General features: G+C 33.5%; 1 protein-coding gene across 1 annotated transcript; it reads left to right on the forward strand.

The window, feature by feature from the left end:
* Positions 1-18,825, forward strand: LOC114308084 (shikimate O-hydroxycinnamoyltransferase-like). Its single transcript, XM_082924726.1, has 3 exons — positions 1-153; positions 7,753-8,183; positions 17,554-18,825. The coding sequence occupies exons 2-3, from the start codon at positions 7,764-7,766 to the stop codon at positions 18,496-18,498; spliced, it is 1,365 nt and encodes a 454-aa protein (XP_082780852.1). The 5' UTR covers positions 1-153; positions 7,753-7,763; the 3' UTR covers positions 18,499-18,825.
* The last annotated feature ends 5,040 nt before the right edge of the window (positions 18,826-23,865 follow it).

The following is a 23,865-nucleotide window of genomic DNA, read 5'->3' on the forward strand; positions in this document are numbered from 1 at the left end:
ACTCATTACCTACCTTTCCCTATAAATAAATCTGTTTCCTTAAAAAGGCATTTCTCCTCTCTCTCTCTCTCTCTCTCTCTCTCTCTCTCGTTCGTGCGTGCACAACTCGTACCTTCCTCTCTCCAGTGTTTGATGACCAAGTGTATTCATAAGGTATGCACTCCACCTTTTCTGTCAGTTCTATAGCTCTTAGGCATCAGACCATTCACATTAGTCGCACCAAATGTTTTTTTTGATTAAATATAAGAAAAATATTTAGAATCACACAAAGGAAGACTCCAATAACTTCATTGATATATTGGCCATGGATATATTTAAGAAAAATTTTAGAATTATGCCTGACAGTGATATAAATTATTCAGATCATATTAAGAGTTATGGAGTTATATTTTATGGGAGTCTCTATCATTATTATAAATATAATTAGTAAATCATAAAATTTTTATGAAATTAGGGGGTGAGGTACATAGGGTTTTGAGAGGGAGATTGAAATTGAGAGAAACAGGCTATGAACTATGGGTACTTCGAAAAATAGGTCGTACCTATACTAGGTACTTACTGGCATATGATATTTTGTATGGTACTTCTGCATACATACCGAGTACATGAAATACGCATTTAAATTTTTTCTTCTTAATTTTTAGCGTACCTAGACGTACCAAGTATATATCTAAATTGTATCGTATCTCAGTTGAAACAATTTTTTCTTCTACTACAGAGATAAAATTCCTTTCACTAGACTTCTTTTTAATTTTTAGTTTTATGTTTAACATGATTTTAAAATTAAACTATGGTTTGTAAGTTATTTAATATATTAACCTTTAATTTTGATATATACCTTTATTTTTGGCATTAAATGTTAATTATATGTTGGATCATAACAAATTAAATTATTTAATTAATTTTTACATTACTCTAAATTAAAAATAAATATTTTTTTACGAGTGTATCAAGCCGTACTCGTACTCTACTTTTTTTTAAATTTTACTGTATCGCCGTATCCATATCGTATCAATACCAGTACTCGTTGCCATACCTATGCTTCATAGGAAATAGGAAAGATAAAAATTGAATAGTTTATTGTTTAATAGTTTCTCTTGCTTCTCGAATCGTTTTATAAAAATGAAAATTTGTCTAAATGACTCTGTTTGAACTGTATTTGATTTATGTTCAAATTTCAATAGATAGATTGCAGTGGATTGATCCGTTCAAATTTCTCTTTAAAAATTTGATAAATCTGTCCTGGGCTTTTGTTTTTGTTTTTTTTATCTGTTGTGTTTTTTTTGTTTCAAAATCCAAACATATCTGTAAAAATTTTGTGTAGTGTGTTGCTTCATTGATCATCTGCTTAGATTTTCAACAAAGAAAAAATTGACTAGGATTAGGTTATACCAAAGATCTTTTCATTCAAAAAATTGAATAGATAAAAATAGATTTCAACATATAAGAAAAATTAGCACAAGAATTTCAACAAATAAGAAAAATTAGAGAGAGAAACCCACACAATTTGAACAAATAGGAAAAAAAATGAACAGATAGATATAAATTTGATATAGGAAAAACATTGAACATATGTTGAAAAAATTGAACAAATAGATATATTGAAAAGATAGGAAAATAATTTCAATAGATAGATATAAATTTAAATAGATAGTCAAAAAAGGTCAATAGAAAAATTAAGGGGTAAAATTGAAAGCAAAATATTCTCCAAAACCAACAAAAGAAATTCTCACCAAATTATTTCACAAAGGGTGGGCCTCTTACCAAGAAAAAATATCTATTCGACCTAATGCGTTATACCCTTCTTAGACTAGATTTATCACTAATTTTCTCTAAAAATAAATATTTTAATGAAATAAAATTTTAAAATAGAGAGTCTAATTGAGTGTGTGTGCGCGTATATATATATAAAAGGTTAGTTAAAATATAAAAGTACTTTTTAAGGGGTTGTTTGGAATGCACTAGATTAATATAATTTTTGACATTTTATAAAAAGATATATAAAAAAAGAAAGAAAGGTGAGTGATATGATAAAAAAAAAGATGAAAATGTAAGAAAATGTCCTGGTTTTAGTTCATGTCAAACAAACTCTTATTTATAATTTGATTAAAAAATTACTGAGGTTGATATCGGTGCCGGTAGATTGTCTTAACCTATGTGCACTTTATGTTTTGCACACACCAAACACCCAATTAAGATTGGAGTTGGTTTTTCTCAATTTTATAGTTTGAATTGGAAGGCGTTGTTTGAACCTGTGAAATTTATATTTTTGAAGATCTAAATTGTATATTTTGTCAAGTCTCTTGTGTACATCGTTAAAAAAATATATAAAAAAAAAAGAGTTAAGCCAATCTAATAATTGTAATCTATTTAATTTATCGTATTTGTATAAAAAAAAATGAATAATAAATTTATTTTTAAAATTAGACAAAATCTATTTACCCCTTATAGTATAGTCTCCGAACACATTACCCCTCTCTTATCTTTTAAAAATAAGCATATATTTTTAATGTGATTTTGGATTAAATTGTATTGCTAACTCTATTAACATTAGTGATAAATAGTGAATTATACCCTTTGTCTTCTTTATCTACTCCTCATTGTCTTTCTTTTTCTTTTTTAAAATATATATATATATATATATATCAAAAATGAATTTTGTCTCTATAACTACAAAGAGCAAGCAAATTAAAATAAAAAATAAAAAAACATAAATCAAATATTAATTTAAAAAAAAGGAAAAATTATTGAAAAGTCCAATCTAGAAATTGTCTAAGGCATTAGGTTTAGTGAATTTTTTTTTTCGCCAGAGGTTCACTTTTTGTAAAATAGTTTGATAAGAAATCCATTTATTATTTTGAAGGACATTTTGTTTCCAATTTTATCCATTAATCTATCTGTTTAATTTTTTAACCATTTGTTTAATTTTTTTAAACTTTCTGTTCAAATATTTTATTTCTTTAAATTTTTTTTATTATCTGTTCAAATACATTTTTTATCTGTTTATTTTTTTTTGACTATTTATGAAATTTGTATCTATCTGCTGAAATTATCTGTCCAAATTTTATTATCTGTTTAATTTTATCTGCTGAAATTCCTATCTACTGAAATTATTTGTCCAAATTTTATTATCTATTTAATTTTTCACTTGTATATTTAAATATATCTGTTCAAATATTTTATCCGTATAAAAAATTTTATCTACTTAATTTTTTTTATCTGTTCAAATATTTCTTGCACATCATTCGTTGCACACCATGAAGATTATGAATGAAATCAAAGTCAGTAGACATAGATAAACAATTGCCTTTAATCATTATACAACAACAATTAATTACAAATACATACGTTATTTATATATAGGGCATTATTATTTAAGTCTAAAAATTAGACCTAATTTTCATATTTAATGATATAAAAATTAATTAAAATATCTAAGGTAACGTTCTCTTTCATATCTTTTTAATCATCAAACAATTATATCACTTATATATAAATCTATGAGTAGATCCATAGCTTGCAACACTCCACTCGTGTCTAGATTCTCTGCCGTGTTTGCCAGCGGTGGTTCCTGCGATGCCTCCAAAACTACGTTATTTTCCAGAAAAATTTCTTCAATAAAAAAAAAAAAAACACAAAGTAGAGGCAGGAGTACAGAGAGAATGAGGAAGGAAGAAGCATCACCGGTAGCCCCATTGTTTCTCCGACAACCTTCGTTTTTGGCAGCCGCCCACTCATCGTCTTCCCTTTTATCTCCCCTGCCGCCCCGATTGTTACCAACACCACCTCTGGCGACGTCTTACTCTTCCTCTTCCTCTTCCTCTTTTCCTTCTTTTTTCTTCTTCTTCCTCTTCTTCCTTTCTCTCTCTAAAAACTATCAAACCCACCACCTCTTCTTCTCTATCTCCATCTTCTTCCTTTCTATCTATAAAAACTACCAAACCCACCACCTCCTTCTTCTTCTTCCTATTTTCTCTCTCTAAAAATTACCAAATCACACCCACCACAAAATAAACCCAAATTCAAACCAAAAAAGAAAAATTGATAAACTAGATCAAGATATAAACCATCCAATTAAGACAAGATTGCAAACCTACAATCATCTCAAATATAGATTCAATATAGATGCAATCTCAAATCTACAAACCTACAATCTCAAAGAAAAAAAAATCACAAATCACATAAAGGCACATATATCTAATAAAATCTCAAACCAAATGAAATCATTTTCTATCTAATCTGATTGTTTATGAGTCCGATCAAGTTGCACAAATATCAATTGGGTTACCTTTTCCTTATAATAATTTTTCAGTGATGCCTCTTCTTTCGTTCTTCTTTCTGCACTCCTACCTTTGGCTTAATTCTATTTCCACACATTATTTACTCTCTGTGCACACACTTAATAAATTAAATTTTTATTATAATTTTACTATTAAACAAAATGACCACTATAGACATCAATACACAACAAATCTTAAAACTAAATTTTCTTTGTACACATCATTGGGGACAAAATTCTCAGTGTACAACTTTTGAAAAAAAAAAATCCCTCTAAGGCCTACATTGTTCTTTTATTGTTTTTCACTCTCACCGTCGTTGTGCTCTTATTTACTCCCATCATTCTTGATTTGTGTGATGAAAGATTTACAAAATCATAGAAGTTTAAATATAGGAAAGAATATGACTTTACAACCAATGTAACAATGAAAAGGTGATCTTCTGCATGTGGAAGTTTTTTTTTTTTTTTTTTTCGAGCAAAAGAATTGCTATTATTTTGTAAATTCAACTTCCATAGGATTGTGGGGAAAAAAAAATCAATGACGAAAACTTTTTATATGATTTGTTTTAACATTTTTTTGATCGCGATGAAAACTTACTATCATCGTTGATCGCGAACCAAAAAAAAAAAAAAAAGTTTTCATCAACTTCTATCAATCTTTTCATCATTTCATCGTTGATTGGCTTTAAAGAACTGTTGAGAATGTGTTGATGGATTATTGGATATGTCGGAATTACTGTTGTGATGCATGTAAATGTGTTTTGTGTGGTGTGTATTTAAATTATGAGCTAGGGATATATTTAGAACATTTGATGTATGGAATGAGAAAAACATAATGTAACTAAATTAATAAGTGTGCGAACTAAGAAATGATGTGCACAAAGTGTAAATGATGTGCGGAAATAGAATTATCCCTACCTCTGCCTTGTATTTTCTTTTTCCTTTTTCTTTTTGGAGAAGTTTTCCCCCAAAACGACATCATTTTGGCGTCACCACAAGAACCACCGCAAAAAAACACAACAAAGGATCCAAACTCCACTCGTCGTCGTTGTCAGCATCATCTTCTTCAACCCATACTTTGTATATAGTGCAATCAAATCTATGAGAATTAATTTGAGAGAGAGAAAATGAATCTATGACTAGATCCATGACTTGCAACATTTGTCATCATCATCTTTTTCAGTTAATGTTTTGAAAATTGGACTAGTGAGCAAATAGGAAAAAACCATTGCGTGGACAGGTCATCAGTTCAATCGTTGGGTCGAAACGGTCAAATCGTGATTTCATAATTAATAATATATAATTATAAATTATCAATATATATAAGTACTAAAATAAAAATAAAAATTATTGCATAGTATATACTAATAATATTTAATAAAGTCGTAATTGATAATAAATAAATAAATAAGTCACTAGTTTGAAAGAAATTAAAAAATTTTAACATTCCTTCCAAATAAATTGATTGAATGCTAGATTTAATTTTGGAGGGAAATGAAATTTTCAACTCTCTCTCCAATCAATATGATTCAAATAATTTGATGGAATCTTACATAGAATTTTTGGGTTCTTTTTGAAAAATCTTTTCCTATTCTAATGAGAGACTCCTTATGAGAGGAGACTCTTGAAGTAAGAGTTTATATATATATATATATATATATAAGAAAGAAAAGAAAAGAAGAAAAATAAAAATACAAAAGTAAATCTCAATTGGCGGGTTTCAACAAAACTAGGATTAGTTTTGCTAGTTGAACCACCGGTTTTTCCGATTCTCTCAAAAGAGACCGATTTTTGGCATAGTCCAATTTTTGGCATAGTCCGATTTTTGGAGGTCATCCAGATCGAAACTAAGTCCGGTCATTGGTTCTACCTGTTGAACCGGTTGGTCTAGTCCCGTTCAACAAACATTGCTTCAACCCATACTTTGTCCATCGTGTAGTCAAATTTGTGAGCTTCATTTGGGCAACACACCAGCGAGAAGCTTCTGAATCCATCCGTCGACCCCAGATCTAGTGGTATCTCTGGCGTCACTACTACATCTATGCAATATGGAGAAAGGGGCGGTGGTGGTGGTGGTGGCGGTGCCGCTACCTTAGAGGTTCAAATCGACGTAGTGAAGATGAGAGATAAGAGAGAAAGAAATGAGAGAGAGAGTGGTTTGATTAGGGTTTGGTTGGGAAAACAATATATATACACATAGGTAATTTGGTATTTTGTAAGAGTTTGTCCTTATAGACAAAGTATTTTAGCGGTGTGGGCTTTTGGGCAAAGAAAATTCAAAATTGGATTTACAAACCGAGTGCCCTTTAAAAAAACGTGATTTTCCCTAATTTATAATTAAATTCTATTAATATTTTTACTTAGTTACTATTTAATCACTTATTAAGTTGAAAAATTTTATAATACACACTTCTATTATGACCCATTATGGTATTGGTTATGACTTAGTTATGACTCATTGTGGTGTTAGTTATGACATAGTTATGTCATCTTGTAATTTTTATTTTGATTACAACTGAATGGTCTTTGGTTATACATCAAGTAGTATTTGGTTATAACTCTTAGTTATAATTCATTGTGATATTGGTTATAACATATTGGTATTATATTTTGATTACAGTTGAAGAGATTTTTGGTTTTACCTCAAGTGGAGTTTAGTAATGACTTATTGTATTTTTTTTGTTTTAGTTATGACTTTGAAGTGATTTTGTATATGGTACACACCCCTTTTGGGATGTGTATTGCAGAATGACCTACATAGTTGAGTTTGCATATACCAAAAATATATATATATATATATTGAATTGTTAACTAGTTCTAATAGATGGGGAAGCGTTGAAATTCAAATACAAAATCTATTGGTTGATTTGAGATCGTATTAAATTGTTAATCACTGACTAATTTAAAAGCTAAAGCTACCAGAGAGATAAACAACTTTATAATTTATATTGTATCCTTAACAAGTCATATCAAAAATAAATCTTATCTACAAATTTCATTTTTTGTAAATTTTTCCAAGGTGCACAACATTGTTTTAAACCACACACTACCTCAACAATGTTAACTAACAACACTACAACATATAATAAAGGTTTTAGGGACCAAATCTTTTCGTTCCTAATGGTGAAAATTTTATTGTAAAAAGTATTAAGAGACCAATTTCAAATGAATCGTCAACGATCTTTAGTGAATTTTTTTTTTTCAAAAACGTCACTAATAAATTCACTTTTAGGACAAAACAATTAGGTGCAAAAAGGTTTTTTTTTTTTTTAGATAAAAATATTTGGTCTAAGGATAGTAATTCATTACTAAATATTCAATTTCGCCGCTAAAAATACAACAATGACACATTTGATAACAAAGCTATTAGTCCCTAAAAAGTGATTTTGTCTCTAAATTTTTATTTTTTTTTGTCTAAAACTGTTATTTGGTTGTGTGCTAACTAAAGATACCAAATTTTGAGGTGAATGTAGGAGACCAAACCATGAAGGTTGAAGTGAAAGAGTGGACTATTGTAACCCCAGCCCAAGACACTACCAAGCATAGCCTATGGAGCTCAAATTTGGACTTGTTGGTAGCAAGAGTTTACATCCCAACTGTCTATTTCTACCAGCCTAATGGTTGTTCTCCAAATTTTTTTCACACACAAGTGCTTAAAGAGGCTCTAAGCAAAGTACTTGTATTGTTCTACCCAGTGGCTGGGAGGTTAAGAAGGGATAACAATGGTAGGTTTGAGATATATTGCAATGGAGAGGGTGTGTTGTTTGTTGAAGCCAATTCAGAAGGTGTTATTGATGATTTTGGCGACTTTACGCCTTGCTCGGAGCTCCAGCAACTCATTCCAACAGTTGACTACTCTGAAGATGATGATCGCATTTCTCTGCATCCTTTACTTGTATTACAGGTACATAGTTTTGGTAGCCAACTTGTTTGTTGACACTTCCATTTTTATTTTTTATTTTTATTTTATTATTTATTTAGAAGTAGGGAATGAAAGGACCCTCGGTCCATAAATCTAATTGTGAATTTTCTTTGCCTAAATGTCCACGCTTTAAAAAACATTGTCCATAAGGACAAACTCATGTAAAATGACCAAACTATCCATGTATATATATTTATGCTATATGGTGAAACCAAATCAAAACTCTCTCTTCAACCCAATACCACTGTTTTCTCTCTCTTCTATTCCTCTTTCTCTATCTCTGTCTCTGTCTTTGTCTCTCCCTCCACAAATCCGCACTCCTCTTTCTATCATGGACACTTTCACTCTCTTCTACATTGCCACTCTTGTGACGTCCCAAAAATTGAGTACATCAGGAAATATATTAATAATAAATGCAGAGTTTTTCTAATGTTACAAGTCTAAGAAACGTCACCAATAAGTCCTTTGGTCAATAACAAAGTAATATCCCAGGAAAGATCGGAGGAGTAAATATAGTCTCCTTTCAAAGTTCAATCTCCTTAGATAGCAAATCCACCTTTTTGATAAATCTTAACAAGGTATTAACACAAGGTCTGATGGAAAGAAAAAGAGATATATATATATATATATATATAGATATAAGTAAAATAATAATTACAAGAGATAAGTCTTAATTACATCAAGAGTTTAAACATTACAATTCCAAATAGGATTACAAAATGGGACTTAACAAAACTAGTTTCTAATTCTTGTAGGGTAGTCATATATCTTCAAATGCTTTTACTACTTTACAGACCGCAAGAATTAGAATCAAATTATACGGAATGCCTCCTCTTTTGCTACTTTATAGACCTTACCCTGGACGCCTACAATGGTTATATGCCATGTAGCGCCAACCGAAGACCTCAAAAGATACGGTAAAAATAAAGGCTTTGCCTATAACCTCCTCCAACCTTATTGGCACTAAAATTAGTGAATGGTTTTTGGGATGAGCTTTGTTCCCCTCTGTCAAGCAAACCATGACTTATGTCATCTTTGATTTGGTTCCCATGTCAAATAGATTTTAAAGTTGAAGAGAGGTATAGGAAGCATGTATTTGAGCAAAAGTGGTTGCAGATTTCTAACCACGGTTCGGACTTAGTCTCTTTCATCAGGACGATTGGTCATCCTAGTAGATTTAGCCCTCCACCTTATCACAAAGTCACTTAAGCTTTCTTTTGGCTCTTGTCGGGTAGTCTTCAATTCTCCCATTGTCACTTCTAGTTAAGTGTTGTGGAAATATTGGGCGACAAATGCCTCAGCCAGTTCTTTCCATTTCCACTTGATTTCATTATCGAGCTTGGTATATCAGTTGGCTGCTACTTCGTACAAAGTTTGGCCAAATATATATATATATATATATAGAGAGAGAGAGAGAGAGACAGAGACAGAGACAGAGACAGAGAGAGTTTGTCGGTGAGTAAGTCCCATAGGCCTCAAAATGTTAGCAAAGAGTCGAGCATGGACCATGGGATCTTCAGAGCCATCAAACCTGTCAATACGTGGCATTTTCAATCTTTCTAGGAGATAAACAGTTACATCTCCCATACCAGCATCTTGGTCCAGAATGCAGTCAGGTCCTTTGGTCTTTTTCATGGTTTTTTCCAACTTTGACATTTTGACAACATTGGGGTCGAGGTTAGGGGCCTCAACCTTAGGTTCTTCTTTTCGTTGGCCTAATGTAGGCATGGCAGCAACAGACCCTTCTTCCCTTAGAACTTGTTAGGATTCCGATGGTGGTGACAGAGGGGCAAGGACCCCTTGAGCTTATAGTTGGTTCAGAACATGGGTTTGTCCCTCCACAGTAATAGCAAGATTTTCCACTGACCTTTGGAATGTTGCCATCAGTTCAGCTAGTTGTTGGACATGAGCCCTTGAGGTTACTGGTTCTAGACTTGGAGGTCTGAGATGGACTGAACTTTTTGAACTGAGTTGACTGGACTTTGCACTAGGATTGATTGACTTTGGACTAGATCTTGGACTTGGGCCCACTCAACTTGACAAATCTTTTTCTTTATTAGTGCAATCCTGCTGAATTCCTAGCAAACGAAAGGCCTCCATCAAATGGTTGCTTCTTGTTCAAAACTTACCATATGGAACAGGAACTCTATTTAGATCAATGACTAGGTAACTATTTCCTAGTCAAATATTGCTTAAGGAATTATAGTTCTACTCGAAGTGAAAGATTAAGTAATGGTCTCTCAGCCAAATCATTATTTAAGGAATCAGAATTCTACTCGAGGTGTATGATTGAACAACTGTCTTCCATTCAAATTCAATTCAAGGAGTTAGAATTTTGCTCAAAGTGAATGACTAGATAACTATCTCCTAGTCAAATATCATTTGAGGAATTGAGATTTTATGCAAAGTGAATGACTAGGTAACCATAACACTATTTATAAAACCAAAACTCTACCCAAAGTCAACAACTAAGAGACTGTCTTCCAGTCAGATACTATTTGTAATTCTAGAACTCTACTGAAATGGAATCTCTAGGTAACTATTTCTTATTCAAACACTGCTTGTAGAATAACAACTCTACTCAAATTCAATGTCTAAACGACTGTTTCTCATTCAAACACTACTTATAGAATTTCAACTCTACTCAAATTCAATGACTAGGAAACTGTTTCCCAGTCAATTACTAATTGCAGAATCACATCCCTACTCAAACTGTATGACTGTTGCTTCATTGAACTCAAACTCTGCTCTTTCAGTTGTAACATAACACCACATAAGTACAAAATTTACATCCAATGCCTATTATGGTTAGGGTTTTCCTGTTCTAATTGTGAGAGTAATTCTAGGGTTTCACTAAATCATATGAAACAGGCATCAAATAACCTAAATTAGGTGAGTTTCCCATCCTATTTTGGAAAGTTTTACTGTTTGCTATATGCAAAAGGTAGGTTTAGTCAAAGGGTACATCAGCTCTGACTATTTATATATCTCTCAAAGCCACCATGCATGTGCAAGTGGATGATCAAATGGTATGTGATAGCCAAACTCTGACACTTGCTTGTTGACATTAACATAGCCTGCAAGTGGCAAGCCATCCAGGATATTAAGCAACGAAGCAGTTTTAATCCGAGCCCACAATAATGCAACACAATTAATAATTAAACACTTAATCTCATAAAATAAAAAAATTTCAAGTCAAGTTCTCTTAGTCCCCAATAGAGCCGCCAACAGTGCGTGCCTTTTTGGGTATAAGGCAGGTTTCCACACAATTGTTGTACCAACTTGCTTTCAAGAGTCGCCGCTTAATTTTTAAGGGAAACTAAGAAACCTTTAACAATGAAAACTAAACAAAGGACTGGTCCGTCATAACCAAGTAATCAAGGTTCGAGAACTTAGGTACGAGAAGGGAAGGTCCACAAAATTCATTATTAACCCTAATCTTTTACTAAACCAAATCAATTAGATGATTTGAATAAAATAAACACTACTTAATTTGGATTAAATGAATGTAACCATATATTTTCCATAAAACCATTATTTTCTATCAAAAAGCCAACTTTCAATTCATATGGTCATACACCTAATCCAAATTAAGCAATAAAAAAAAAAAATTATCCAAAACACATGATTGATCACAAAAGGCACTAACTTGCATTATTTAAAAAAACAATACACATACACAAGCAATATGCTACGAAGCTCAAAAAACTTACTAGGATTCCACCACAAAGCGTCCAACATTCAAGATATGAATTAAATATGATATAATGATCCTAAACATGCTACTAACATAAGCAACATGCAAATCTAAGCCTGGTTTAAGGCTATTTTCATGATTTAATGCAAAGAAAGCAACTAACACATAAAAATAAATATGAAAAATATTATATGATTATTCACCCAAAAAAAAGAAAAATATTATATGATGATTAAACCGCGCTATATACATGCTTACATGATGATTAAACTATCCGTAACATGTTCCTAATATACATTCAATTAAAACATGCAAAACAAACCAAAAAACCATGCAAAATAATTATCCTATATGATAATTATGATTAACCAGTACTCTAACCATGATCTAATAATGAAAACATGAATTAAAAGGTACTAAAATTAAAGAGAAATAGAAACTTACTTGCTAGTTTGAAACAAATCGAAGAACACAACTGAAAGGCAAGCAAAACGTGCTTCAATACTTCCCTCAAGTTTTGACAATGCTATGGATGCTTTTCTTCAAATCTTAGATCTCTTTTAGTTGCCAAAGCTGCTGTAGGGTTTGTTATTTTCGGAATTTTGGGTTTAGGTGGAAGGGAGGTGACTATTCTTTCTCACAACTCACTCAAAGTTGGCCAAAACTTCCATTCTCTCAAAGAGGGAATGAGGGGTTGTATTTATAGACTTAGGGGTTGCCTAGGGAACATCCTAGGTCATCCTAGGGTTTCCCATCACATTCCCCTTACGCCTCCCGAAGAAATAGAAACTTTGAAAAAAATTCTGGGTGTCAACAGGATGTGCAGCCGCACATCTCTGCGACACTTTTGTATTTTGGGCATATCTCTCTCATCCAACATCGGATTAAGGATGAAATTTAAAATCATAGACAATTAGTGCCATTATTGTTTCTTTATTTGAATTGTTTTGATCAATATTAATTTTGAAAATCAAGTGGTGTTAGAAAGATAATTTAAAGGGTTATAGTTTTGTGTGAAATAGACGTTTTCAAATTCTAACTTTTTCTAGGTGAAAATAGGCCCTCAAGACGAGCTTAAAAATGGTAATTTTGCCTAAAAATAGTTTTTGGCATGAAAATGGTAATAAGGGAAGTAAAGTGCAAATGAAACCACCAAATAAGGGTATTATTATTCTAACCAAACCAAACCTTAAGCCCCATCAAGTGTAGTCAGCTACATGAATTTTTATTCTTCACTCGTCTCTATTAAAGGCCATTTCGGTAGTCATATCAAAGAGACTCATATCTCTATTTACTACACTAGCCCATGTCAATCTAGGTTTTCCCCTTCTCCTAACACTTCCATGTACCATCATTATATCGTATCTCTTCACTATTGCCTCTATTGGTCTCCGTTATATATGACTAAACCATCTCAATCTATTATCTCTCAATTCATCTTCTATCAGTACTACTCATACCCATTCTCAAATATGCTCATTCCTAACTCTATCTTTTCTAGTCTTGCCACATATCCACTCATCTTATCTACACGTTGTTTTTTAGTTGCCAAACATTCCATCTTATACAACATCGTTTGTCTAAAAGCCGCTTTATATAACTTTTTTTTTAGTCTAATGGGTACTCATTTATCACACAGTACCATAGATGCACTCCTTCACTTAAGTCACCCTGCCTTAATTCGATGGACCATATCCATTCTAATCTCCCTAGCCGTTGTGATAATCAATCCTAAACAATGAAAATGTTCACTCTTAGGTAGTTCTTAGTTCTCAATCTCACTTCAGCTCTGCTTCCATTGTTACTATTAGTAAAATTACACTCTATGTACTCTGTCTTACTTCTACTTATCCTAAATCATTTAGATTCAAGTGTTTCTCTCCGAGTCTCTAACTTAGTGTTAACTCCTTCCCTAGTCTCATCCACTAACACGATATCATCTACAAAAAGCATACACTATGGCATATCATCCTGAATATTTCTCGTCAACTCATCCATAACTAAAGCAAAAAGATAAGGACTTAAGATTGATCCTTAGTCTAACCCTACAGTAATATAAAATTTAAATGTCTCTCCAGCAGATGATCTAATAGTTGTTACCACACCTTCATATATGTCCCTAATCATATCAATGTAACATTTTGTCACTCCTTTCCTCTCTAACACCCATCAGATTATATCTCGAAGCACTCTATCATATGCTTTCTCTAGATTGATAAAAATCGTATGAATGTCTCTTTTCTTTTCTGTATACTTTTCTATTACTCTCCTCAAAAGATAGATCGCTTTCATTATTGATCTACCAGTCATAAACCCAAATTAATTCTCTCACACCTCTATTATATCTCTCAATCGACGTTCTATCACAGTCTCCCACACTTTCATTATATGATACATTAGCTTGATCCCTTTATAGTTGTTGCAATTCTGAACATCTCCTTTATTCTTTTAAATTGGTACTAAAATACTCTCCCTCCACTCTTTTAGCATTTTCCTTATCAACAAAATCTTACTAAATAACCTAGTTAACCAAGCAACCTCCTTCTTACCCAAACATTTCCAAGCTTCAATAAGAATATCATCGGGTCCTAAAGCCTTATTCGATTTCATCTTCTTAAGTATAATATCTACTTCAAAGTTCCTAATCCTGCGATAGAACCTATATTATTGATTTTCCTTATTACTAGCTACTCCCCCCCTCCCCTCTTTTGACCTACCCCTATGTTTCTCATTTAACAACTTCTCAAAATAGTTCTTTCACCTCTCCTTAATCTCTTCATCCTTCACCAACACATTAGAGTCCTTAATCTTGATACACTTAACCTGATTTCTCACTACTTTTTTGACCTCCTTATTAGCCAATATGTAGCTCTTAAGGTTTTCCTCGGATCTATCATTCTGCCACTTTTTAAAATACTATTTTTTTTTTCTGTCTTTACTACCACATGAAACTCCTCCCTCCACTACTAAGTTTCCCTATAGTTGGGTCCCTTTCCTTTTGACTCTCCAAGAACTTGCCTTGAGATTCTCCTCATACAATTGGCTATCAAGTTTCACATAGTGTTAGCATCATCTTTCAGGTCTCAAGTACCTTCTTTATCTATTTTATTCTTAAATATTTCTAATTTATCACATTTTAGGTCCCACCATCTCGTCCTACGACGCCCACTATCTTTCCTAAATTGGTATTTCCCTTTAAAGTATAAATTTAGTACCAAAATCCTACGTTGAGACGTTAGACTCTTTCTAGGAATCACCTCACAGTTGCTGCATTTTAGACGGTCCATTTTTCTTACTAGAAAGTAATCTATTTGGCTCTTACTCGACCCACTCTTAAATATTATCAAATGCTCATCTATCTTATTATACATAGTACTGACCACTACCAGTTTAGAAGCCAACGCAAAATCTAAAATACTCGCGCCAGTCTCATTTCTATCACCAAAACCATACCTATCATGCACTTTCTCATAAACTATTCTTACATGGCTATTGAAATCTCTACCTATAACTAGATTCTTTCCTACGGGTATCTCCTATAATACCTCATTCATTTGGTCCTAAAAATCTCTCTTAGTCTGATCATCCCATCCTACTTGGGGGGTGTATGAACTAATATTACGTTTACTATATTCTCTCCAATAACTAGTTTAACTAATATAATCCTATCACCTTTTCTAATAACCACAACTACATTTTCTACAAGACCTTTGGCACTATTATTCCTATCACATTCATGTGTCTATCCTTGCCATTATAATATAATTTAAAATAAGTATCCTCTATTTCTTTAATTTTCTCACATGTCCACTTAGTTTCTTGTACGCAAGCTATACTAACTCTCCTCCTAGTCATGACGTCTGCCAATTCTATAGTCTTACCAGTTAAAGTTCCTACATTCCATATGACTACTCTAAACCTATAGTCTTGTACGAGCTTTTTATTTGCGCTTGTCTAGAAAAATGTGAAAACCTTTGCTCACTTTTCGAAACACCAGGAGGCAGGCACAACACGTCACTTAAGGGAAATGACCTAGCATTTTAATTGGTTCAAATTAAGATTTATTTTCATAAGATATTCGAACAACTTTTTTACGTGTTGGTTATCTGCTACCTAATAGTATTCTAACGAAAATTGCTATGTATAACAAGATAGCACTATAAGGGATTGTTTGGGGTGTCCTAAATAAGTGCACTTTTTGTCTTTTTTGACTAAAAAATTGAGAAAAAAAATATGGATGTTTGGGTTAACTTTTTGACTTTTTATAGAAAAATGTGTATTAAAAAATTGTATAAATTAGTGTATAGGAAAAAATTAGGATTGAGAGTTATGCAGCCGTAATTTTTGATTTTTGATAAATAGTAATAATTTTTTAACTTTTTAAATAATTTTTTGACTTTTTTTCAACTCGCCAAACTTGACCTAAGATGGTTAACCACTAAGTTTTCAAATTTCGCAAAAGACAAAATATAAATAAGTTATAGTTTAAAATAATTTATTGTATTCTAATTGTATATACATTTCTTCATGCGCACACACTTCAAGATGCTTTGAACCTAGTCATGCGATCTAAATCTATTATCTATTGAGCGGTTCCATTGTCTTGGTCATCACTGCCTCTACTTCCACCTCCTCCTCCTCATTCTCTCTTTTTCTCTCTCTCTATATAAAATCAAAAATTTTAATAACATGAATTGTGTCATCTAATGTAACTAATTAATTATGAAATTATAAATTATTTTCAACCCATTTAGAAATTATGAATTAATTCATTTATTTCGAGGATATAATGATTTTAATAGATAGATAAATGGTATGGAAAATTATATGTATGATGAATATATATATATATATATATATATATTTTAGATTTGTATTTTTATGATGAATATTATTATAGTAGTTGCATGTAGTTTTGGTAATGGAAGTGTTTGAATATTAATTACTCCCTCAGTCACAAAATATTAGGGGAATCTAACTTTTTTTTATGAATAAAGTTATACGTATCAATTGGTATACCACTAACGGATGATGTGTTATAATTTTAGAAACTTTTGATCTTATAATTTGTATAATGGATGGAGTCTATAGTTTTGAAGTAGCAATGCCATACCATATGTTAGTACACTAATTAGTATATTAATTGATACATGTAGTACCGCTCTTTTTTTATAGTACAATTATTACACTTCAAAAATATTAATATTAATGAATTTAAACGAAAGGCAAAATAAAAAATTCATGCTATTTTAGTTTTTTATTTTTACAAAAGGACTAATATTTTGAGACGGATGGAGTACGTAATTATGTTGTCATTAAACATAAAAAGAAAAAAAAAGAGTTATGATACAAATATAATTAAATTTATTAATTAATATATTATATGGGGAGACTCGGGATAATATGATTTTTTTATAATAACTTTGAAAATTTAATTCAAGTTGAATCACTGAGCGGAGCTAAATTTCAAATTTATATAGGGCATATGGTTCGACATATGTCTCATTCAATCTTAAGTAATGATGGTAATGATGATGATAGTTAGGATAACCATAACAACATAGCTATGAGGAAATCATTAATATACTCTCTTTTAATCAAACTAGAAATGACTTGGCACAAATTATTTGATTTTGGTACTATATATTTATATAGGTAACATTTTTCAAATGTGGGGGAGTATCTCTTGGAGTAGGTTGGCATCACACCTTGGGTGATGGAAGTTCAGCAATCCACTTCATCAATGCATGGTCTGACATGGCACGTGGCATCTCCGTCAACATCCCACCGTTCATCGACCGGACCCTACTCTGTTCGAGGGACCCACCTCCTTCTGCTATGTTCCACCACATAGAATACAGCCCACCTCCTTCCATGAACATCACCACTTCACAAGCCCAGGAATGCCAAGCAAGTCATGAAGAACCACTCACTTCCACTTCTATCCTTAAGATCACACTTGATCAAGTTAACACCCTCAAAGTTAAATCAAAAAAAGATCAAGTAGACCCTACAAAGTACAGCTCCTATGAAGTACTAGCAGCACACGTGTGGCATTGCGTGTGCATGGCACGTGGCCTTCCTGATGATCAAACCACCAAGTTGTATATGGCCACTGATGGACGGTCTAGATTGCATCCTCCACTTCCACCGGGTTATTTTGGCAATGTACTCTTCACTGCCACATCAATTGCCTTGTCTGGTGAGGTCAAATCACAACCATTGAAGTATACCGTTGAAAATCTTCATGATGCTTTGACGCGCATGGACAATGATTACCTAAGGTCGGCTCTAGACTATCTCGCATTGCAACCTGATCCAACGGCTTTGATTCGGGATGCCCATACTTTCCAATGCCCAAACCTCAACGTTGTGAGTTGGAGTAGGCTACCAATATATGATGCTGATTTTGGGTGGGGTCGTCCCATACACATGGGCCCAGCCAACGTCATTTTTGAAGGAACGGGATATATATTACCAAGCCCAACTAGGGATGGGACTTTGTCATTGATAATTCGCTTACATGCCCATCACATGCAAGTCTTTAAGAAGATGTTTTATGATTATTCGCTTACATGCCCATCACATGCAAGTCTTTAAGAAGATGTTTTATGATTATGCTACGGATTCTAAATAATTTATTAAATTTTTTTATTAAATCTCTCATATGAGTGTGGGACTGATACACGGGTCAATTTGTGTGGATCTTACACTTATGTGAGAGATTTAGAAGAAAATTTAATAAATTATTTGGAATCAATAGCATTTTCTTTTATGATTTCTAAATAATTCCAAGCCAATAATGATAAATAAAGGACATGCTAAAATCAACCTTAATAGTTGTTTTTAATGTTGAAAATTCGTATAAAGTGTATTGAAATATGTACACAATAAATAAAAATGCATTAAATTGTTTTGTGATTTGCATTATAGATTTTTGACTGTGTGGTGTGATTAAGGAAAGTCCAGTTGGTTGGCCATATAATTGTTGTCTAATTTTCAATCCACACTTTCGTTGGTTTTGAATTTTTAAGATTAATTTTTTTTTAATCGGTATTTTTTGTTCTTAGTAAAAATATTTGATGTTTTAATTATAATTATTTTTACTTTTTAGGTTCACTTAATCTATATACATTGAAAAAGTACAAAATTTGTAAAAGAAAAACAATCAAATACTAAAAAAATATAATACCAAAATTTGAAAAATTCAACAAAATTTCATATTTTTTTTGTATTTGTTGTATATTTTAAAGATTTCATCACAAATTTTTTACTTTCTAATTACATCTTGACTAAGTTCATCTAAAAAAAATATTAAAATATTAAAAAAAATTTACTAAATAAGATTAAAAACTTAATGTGTAATTCTACTCACACAACCAATTTATCTTCTTACGCCAATTTTCTAATTACACTTTTTATAAAATTAATTTTTTTTAGAGGGTTGCTATTTATCCCTACTTTATCTCTCTAGACCCCCATTTCTTTAAACCCCTACCTACTTAATTAAGTTTCTCCCATTTTCTCTTTGAACCCCCATCTTAATCCCAATTATACCCCTCTTCTTTGAATCGCCAACTCATCACCTCTGGCCACCGCCATTGTTTTGCCGCCACCACTGCTTTTCCAGCTCATCAATCCGCCATCGTCACCGTCGCCTTCCCAACACAGATCTTCATCTTTGTCGACGATCAACCCAGATCTTCATCTTCATCAACAAGCAACCTAGACTCTTTCTATATTTCATCTAACTTTTCTTCAATTTGTTTCCAGCATTACTTATCAATTCAAACACCTTTTGTGTGATTCCTTCAACGATTCTAGCAATTTCATCTTTATTACCGTCACTATCAACTAATCAATCAGACTCTCTCTTCATCTCTTTTAACTTCTTTAGATTCAGATAATTTTCAATATTATTCTTCAAAGCCTCATTGATTTCCCCAAAATTACTCAACAATCGACACAATTTTCATACCGGCCCTTCAGTTTTCATAGATGTCTCGCAATGAAGGTCCACTCCATCACTGGAGTCTTCAATTTTGTTTTCGCGAATCAATCCATGCATCTCTTGTTTGATTCCTCATTTATTACCGAACCATGTGCGGGGAGAGAGAGAGAGAGAGAGAGAGAGAGAGATTGCAATGGCGGTGGGGTTCGCAATTGGTAAGGGTGGAGATCACAATTGTAGTGGAGATTGCAATTTCAGAAGAAGAAGAAGAAGAAGAAGAAGAAGAAGAAGAGGGAGACATGGTGACTGGCGATGAAGGGCTGGCCGTCGGCCAGTGGAGGTAGTAGCCAGAGTTGAGAGGGGTTAGAGTTAGGGATAGGGTTTGGAAAATTAGGGTTAGAAGATAAGAGATGATGGTAAAAGTGGAATTTTATATTGGGATAAAATTGGAAATAAAAAAAAATAAAAAGGTGGGGGTCCAAAGAAAAAAGGTAGGTGCTAATAACAATCCTTTTTTTTTTTTAACACTTTTCATAATTCCAAACAAATCCTCATCCCTACCAATTTTTTTCCTGTTTACATCCTCAACTTTTTCAAACCCTAATCTCATAACCACCTTCACCACCAACTTCCTCCCCTACTGTGATAACTTCCCGCTTGCCTGTGACACACCCAGCAATCTCTATGACCATCAACCCCCCGCCTTCACAACCCCCACAACCACTGACCTATAGCCATCGTAGCCCCCCACGACAGCCAATCCATAGCCATCGTAACCCCCTTTGACCGCTGACCCACTATTATCTCAATCTTTACCTCTACGAGCCATCGCCATTGTGATCGGAATCCGCCTATCTCAATATCGTCATCACCACTGTCATAGCCCTTACTCTGTGACCCACCACCATCACAGCCCCTTCACCCTCTGCAATTTGCATCATCGAATCTAGGGTTTTGAAGTGGATGGGGAGAATAAGAATGAGAGATAGTTGGGATAGTGCCAAAAAGAGGAGAGAATGTTGTGGGTGGCGATGAAGAGCCAACGGAAACTGAAAGAGTAATACGGCGTGCTTCGGTGGATGGTGCTCCGGTAGAGATTGAAGGGGGTGGGTGGAAGGAGAAAATTAGGTTTCATCTTTTTAAATTGGGTAAATTACACTGTGCCCTTCTAAAGTTTCACCCATTTTTCACTTTGGCCCTTTAAATTTGATTTTTCTCACTTGAATCCTTCATGTTTGTAATCATTCCCACTTTGGCTTTTGAGTTTGATTTTTCTCACTTTGACCCTTCATGTTTGTAATTTTTCCCATTTTACTTTTAGACTAACTTTCATCCAAAAAACTAACGTAACCTATCACATCACCAACACATTATCTCCATGTGTGATGTAAAAAATTCACTAAAAATGCAAAAAATGAAAAATATAAAATTAAAAAATTAAAATTTTTTTTGGCCTTTAGTGAATTTTTTTTTTCTTCAAATTTACTAATAAACATTATTACATTATAGATGCACCTAAAAAAATAAAAACAAATGTAACTCAAGAAATAATTTTTTTTTTACTAAAGACAAAAAAAAAAAAAAAATGAGAATATACTAACTCAAACACTTGTATTGTCAATTCTGACATGAAAAATTTACTTTATTTTTTTCGTCTTTGTAGACACCCCATTTTTTACCGACCTTAAGATTTAAACGTCCTCGTTTGTGCACTCGATGATAGTGCTTGTTTTGAGCACCCGAAGTTGTCGGCGGAACGCCTTGTCTTTGAGCCTCTAAACCCACTTTGTTTTGTGCTTGTTTTTGGGCCAAATTTTGGTGCCTCTTGCCTGGGGGGGGGGGGGGGAACGGCCTTCTTGGCCACTTTTCTCCCTTATCGGCCACTTGAAGTGGTCGGTCGGCTAGGGGAGGTGGCCGGCCGGCCACCTAAAGTGGCCGACGGCCATTTTTCTCCTTTTTCAGATATTTTCTTAGCCAACTGTGCCAGTTGTTGTTCGCTGAATGCCATATCCATACACGTGTATGGAGGGATGAATGCAAGCCTTTGGCTTGAATTTCTATATAATGGGGGTCTCTCCCCCATTTGAAGAGGTGGAAGAATTTGTAAGCAAAATTTCCTCTCTCTCTCTCTAGAATTCTCTCTCTCCCCCTATTTTGTGCCTTAAGATTAGAATTCTCTAAACTTTTGCACTAAGACCCTTAACCAAACATCTTCATCTTGGAGCTAAGGTTCTTTGAGGCTTAGTTTGAGCTCCTAAGGGTGGTTTAAGCTCAGAATTGTGGCTGATTTTGTGCTGTGCTTCAAGAGGTAAAGACTTACCTTGTAAGCTTTGTTTTAGTTGCTTGCTTTGCCATCTTTTTACACTATTTTAGGCCTGGTTTTCAACTACAAAAAACTCTAATTTTTATGCCTTAACATGTTGGTTTGAGGTGATTTTGTGCAAAGGGGTAGTCCACCCTTCTTGGTACCTAATTGTGAAGCTGTTTGCATCATCTTTTAGCATATTCAAACCAAACCTTTTGGCGCTTTAAACCGCTGAAATTCAAATTTATTTCAGTGGTAAAAAGTATGTTTTAAAGTCCAAAAATGGAAGGGGTAGCCTTCCCTCCTTGTGTCTCACTTGCATGCCTAGTTAGTATCCTATGGTAGCATGTTTTTATGGTTTAACCTAGCTTAATTCAGGCATGTTTTAGGCTCTAATTTGGCATGATTTAGCTCTGTTTTGGGCTGCTTTGATCATATGAACTATGTTTTGCATAGTTATAGTGCAAATGCCTTCACTAGTTTAGTGTTTTAAGCCTCTAAACATGTTGTGCTTGAGATGATTGCATATTAAAGTGTCTTTTTACATGTAATTTCAGTGTTCATAGCTCTGCCACATGCTCATTTGCTTCACTCATTCATTGCTTTTTATAGTTGCTCTTGAGTCTTGTTCGTAGCCTAACATGTGAGCATGTTTTTCTACTTTTTTGTGCCTTAATCTAGCAAGTTCTAGCCACTGTTTTGGCATATTTTAACTTTGTTTTGAGCTGGTTTGCTCAGTTGAGGCTTGTATTGCATGGCTATAGTGTAATGGTCTTCGCTAGCTTAATGAGTTAGGCTCTTGAACATGTTGTGCATGAGTTGCTTGCTTGTTGTAGTATCATTTTTCATGCCATTTCAGCACTGAAATATCTGCCACCTCCCTCATTTCTTCACTTTTCCATTTGTTTTGAGGGTTGGTTAGCCTTAAGGTTATGTTTAAGCTTGAGATAGAACTTGTGCTCAATGGTTTTAATCCTCTTTTGAGGGTTTTTACTAACCAAAGGCATGATCTTTCTCATGTCTTAAATCATCCTTTGGTTGACCTCTCTCATTAGAGGACAAAGTAAAAGAGGCAAGATTAAGCATATTGTGTTGCATTGCATGTGTTCGGATCGGACGTTAATCCGAACACGAGAAAAATGGGACGTTTCATACTCAAAGTGATGAAACATGCCACTTTTCTTAGTCACCATTACCCTTGATCATGCATGATAGGGTGGTGGTCCTTTGAGTCTTATTTGTGCATTCATTAAGCTTGTACATGCTTGACTCTTTAGCCATCATGCATTGAAATGCTTGATTGGTGGCTTGAGAGCCAAGTGCTACACTCCTTTAAGCTTGAGAAATGACAAGGAGGGTGGTAGTACACACATTTCTTGAAAAATGCATTGCTTTGCCTCTGTTACTCTCTGTTGTAGCAAAAATAGAAGTTTGGAAAAAGGGGTGGCCGACCGGCCACTTAAACTAGCCGACTAGCCAGTTAAGGTGGTCAACATCCACTTTTTGTAGCCGACCAGCCGCCAGTCAATTTTTGCACAAATATGTTCCTGTGTTGGAGCAGAGGCAATCTGGAAGTTGGTACAGTTTTCAGAGATCAAACGGGTGCAAACAGAGGCATCCGATGGCAAGGCAAAGGCATTTTTAAGTGCAGCAACCGAGCATGCACGCATCCCTCATCCCTTGAGGTTGTTTAAATGCTTTATTAGTTAGT

This window comes from Camellia sinensis, chromosome 4, assembly GCF_055761805.1.
Source record: "Camellia sinensis isolate YWXY chromosome 4, ASM5576180v1, whole genome shotgun sequence".
Classification (NCBI taxonomy): Eukaryota; Viridiplantae; Streptophyta; class Magnoliopsida; order Ericales; family Theaceae; genus Camellia; species Camellia sinensis.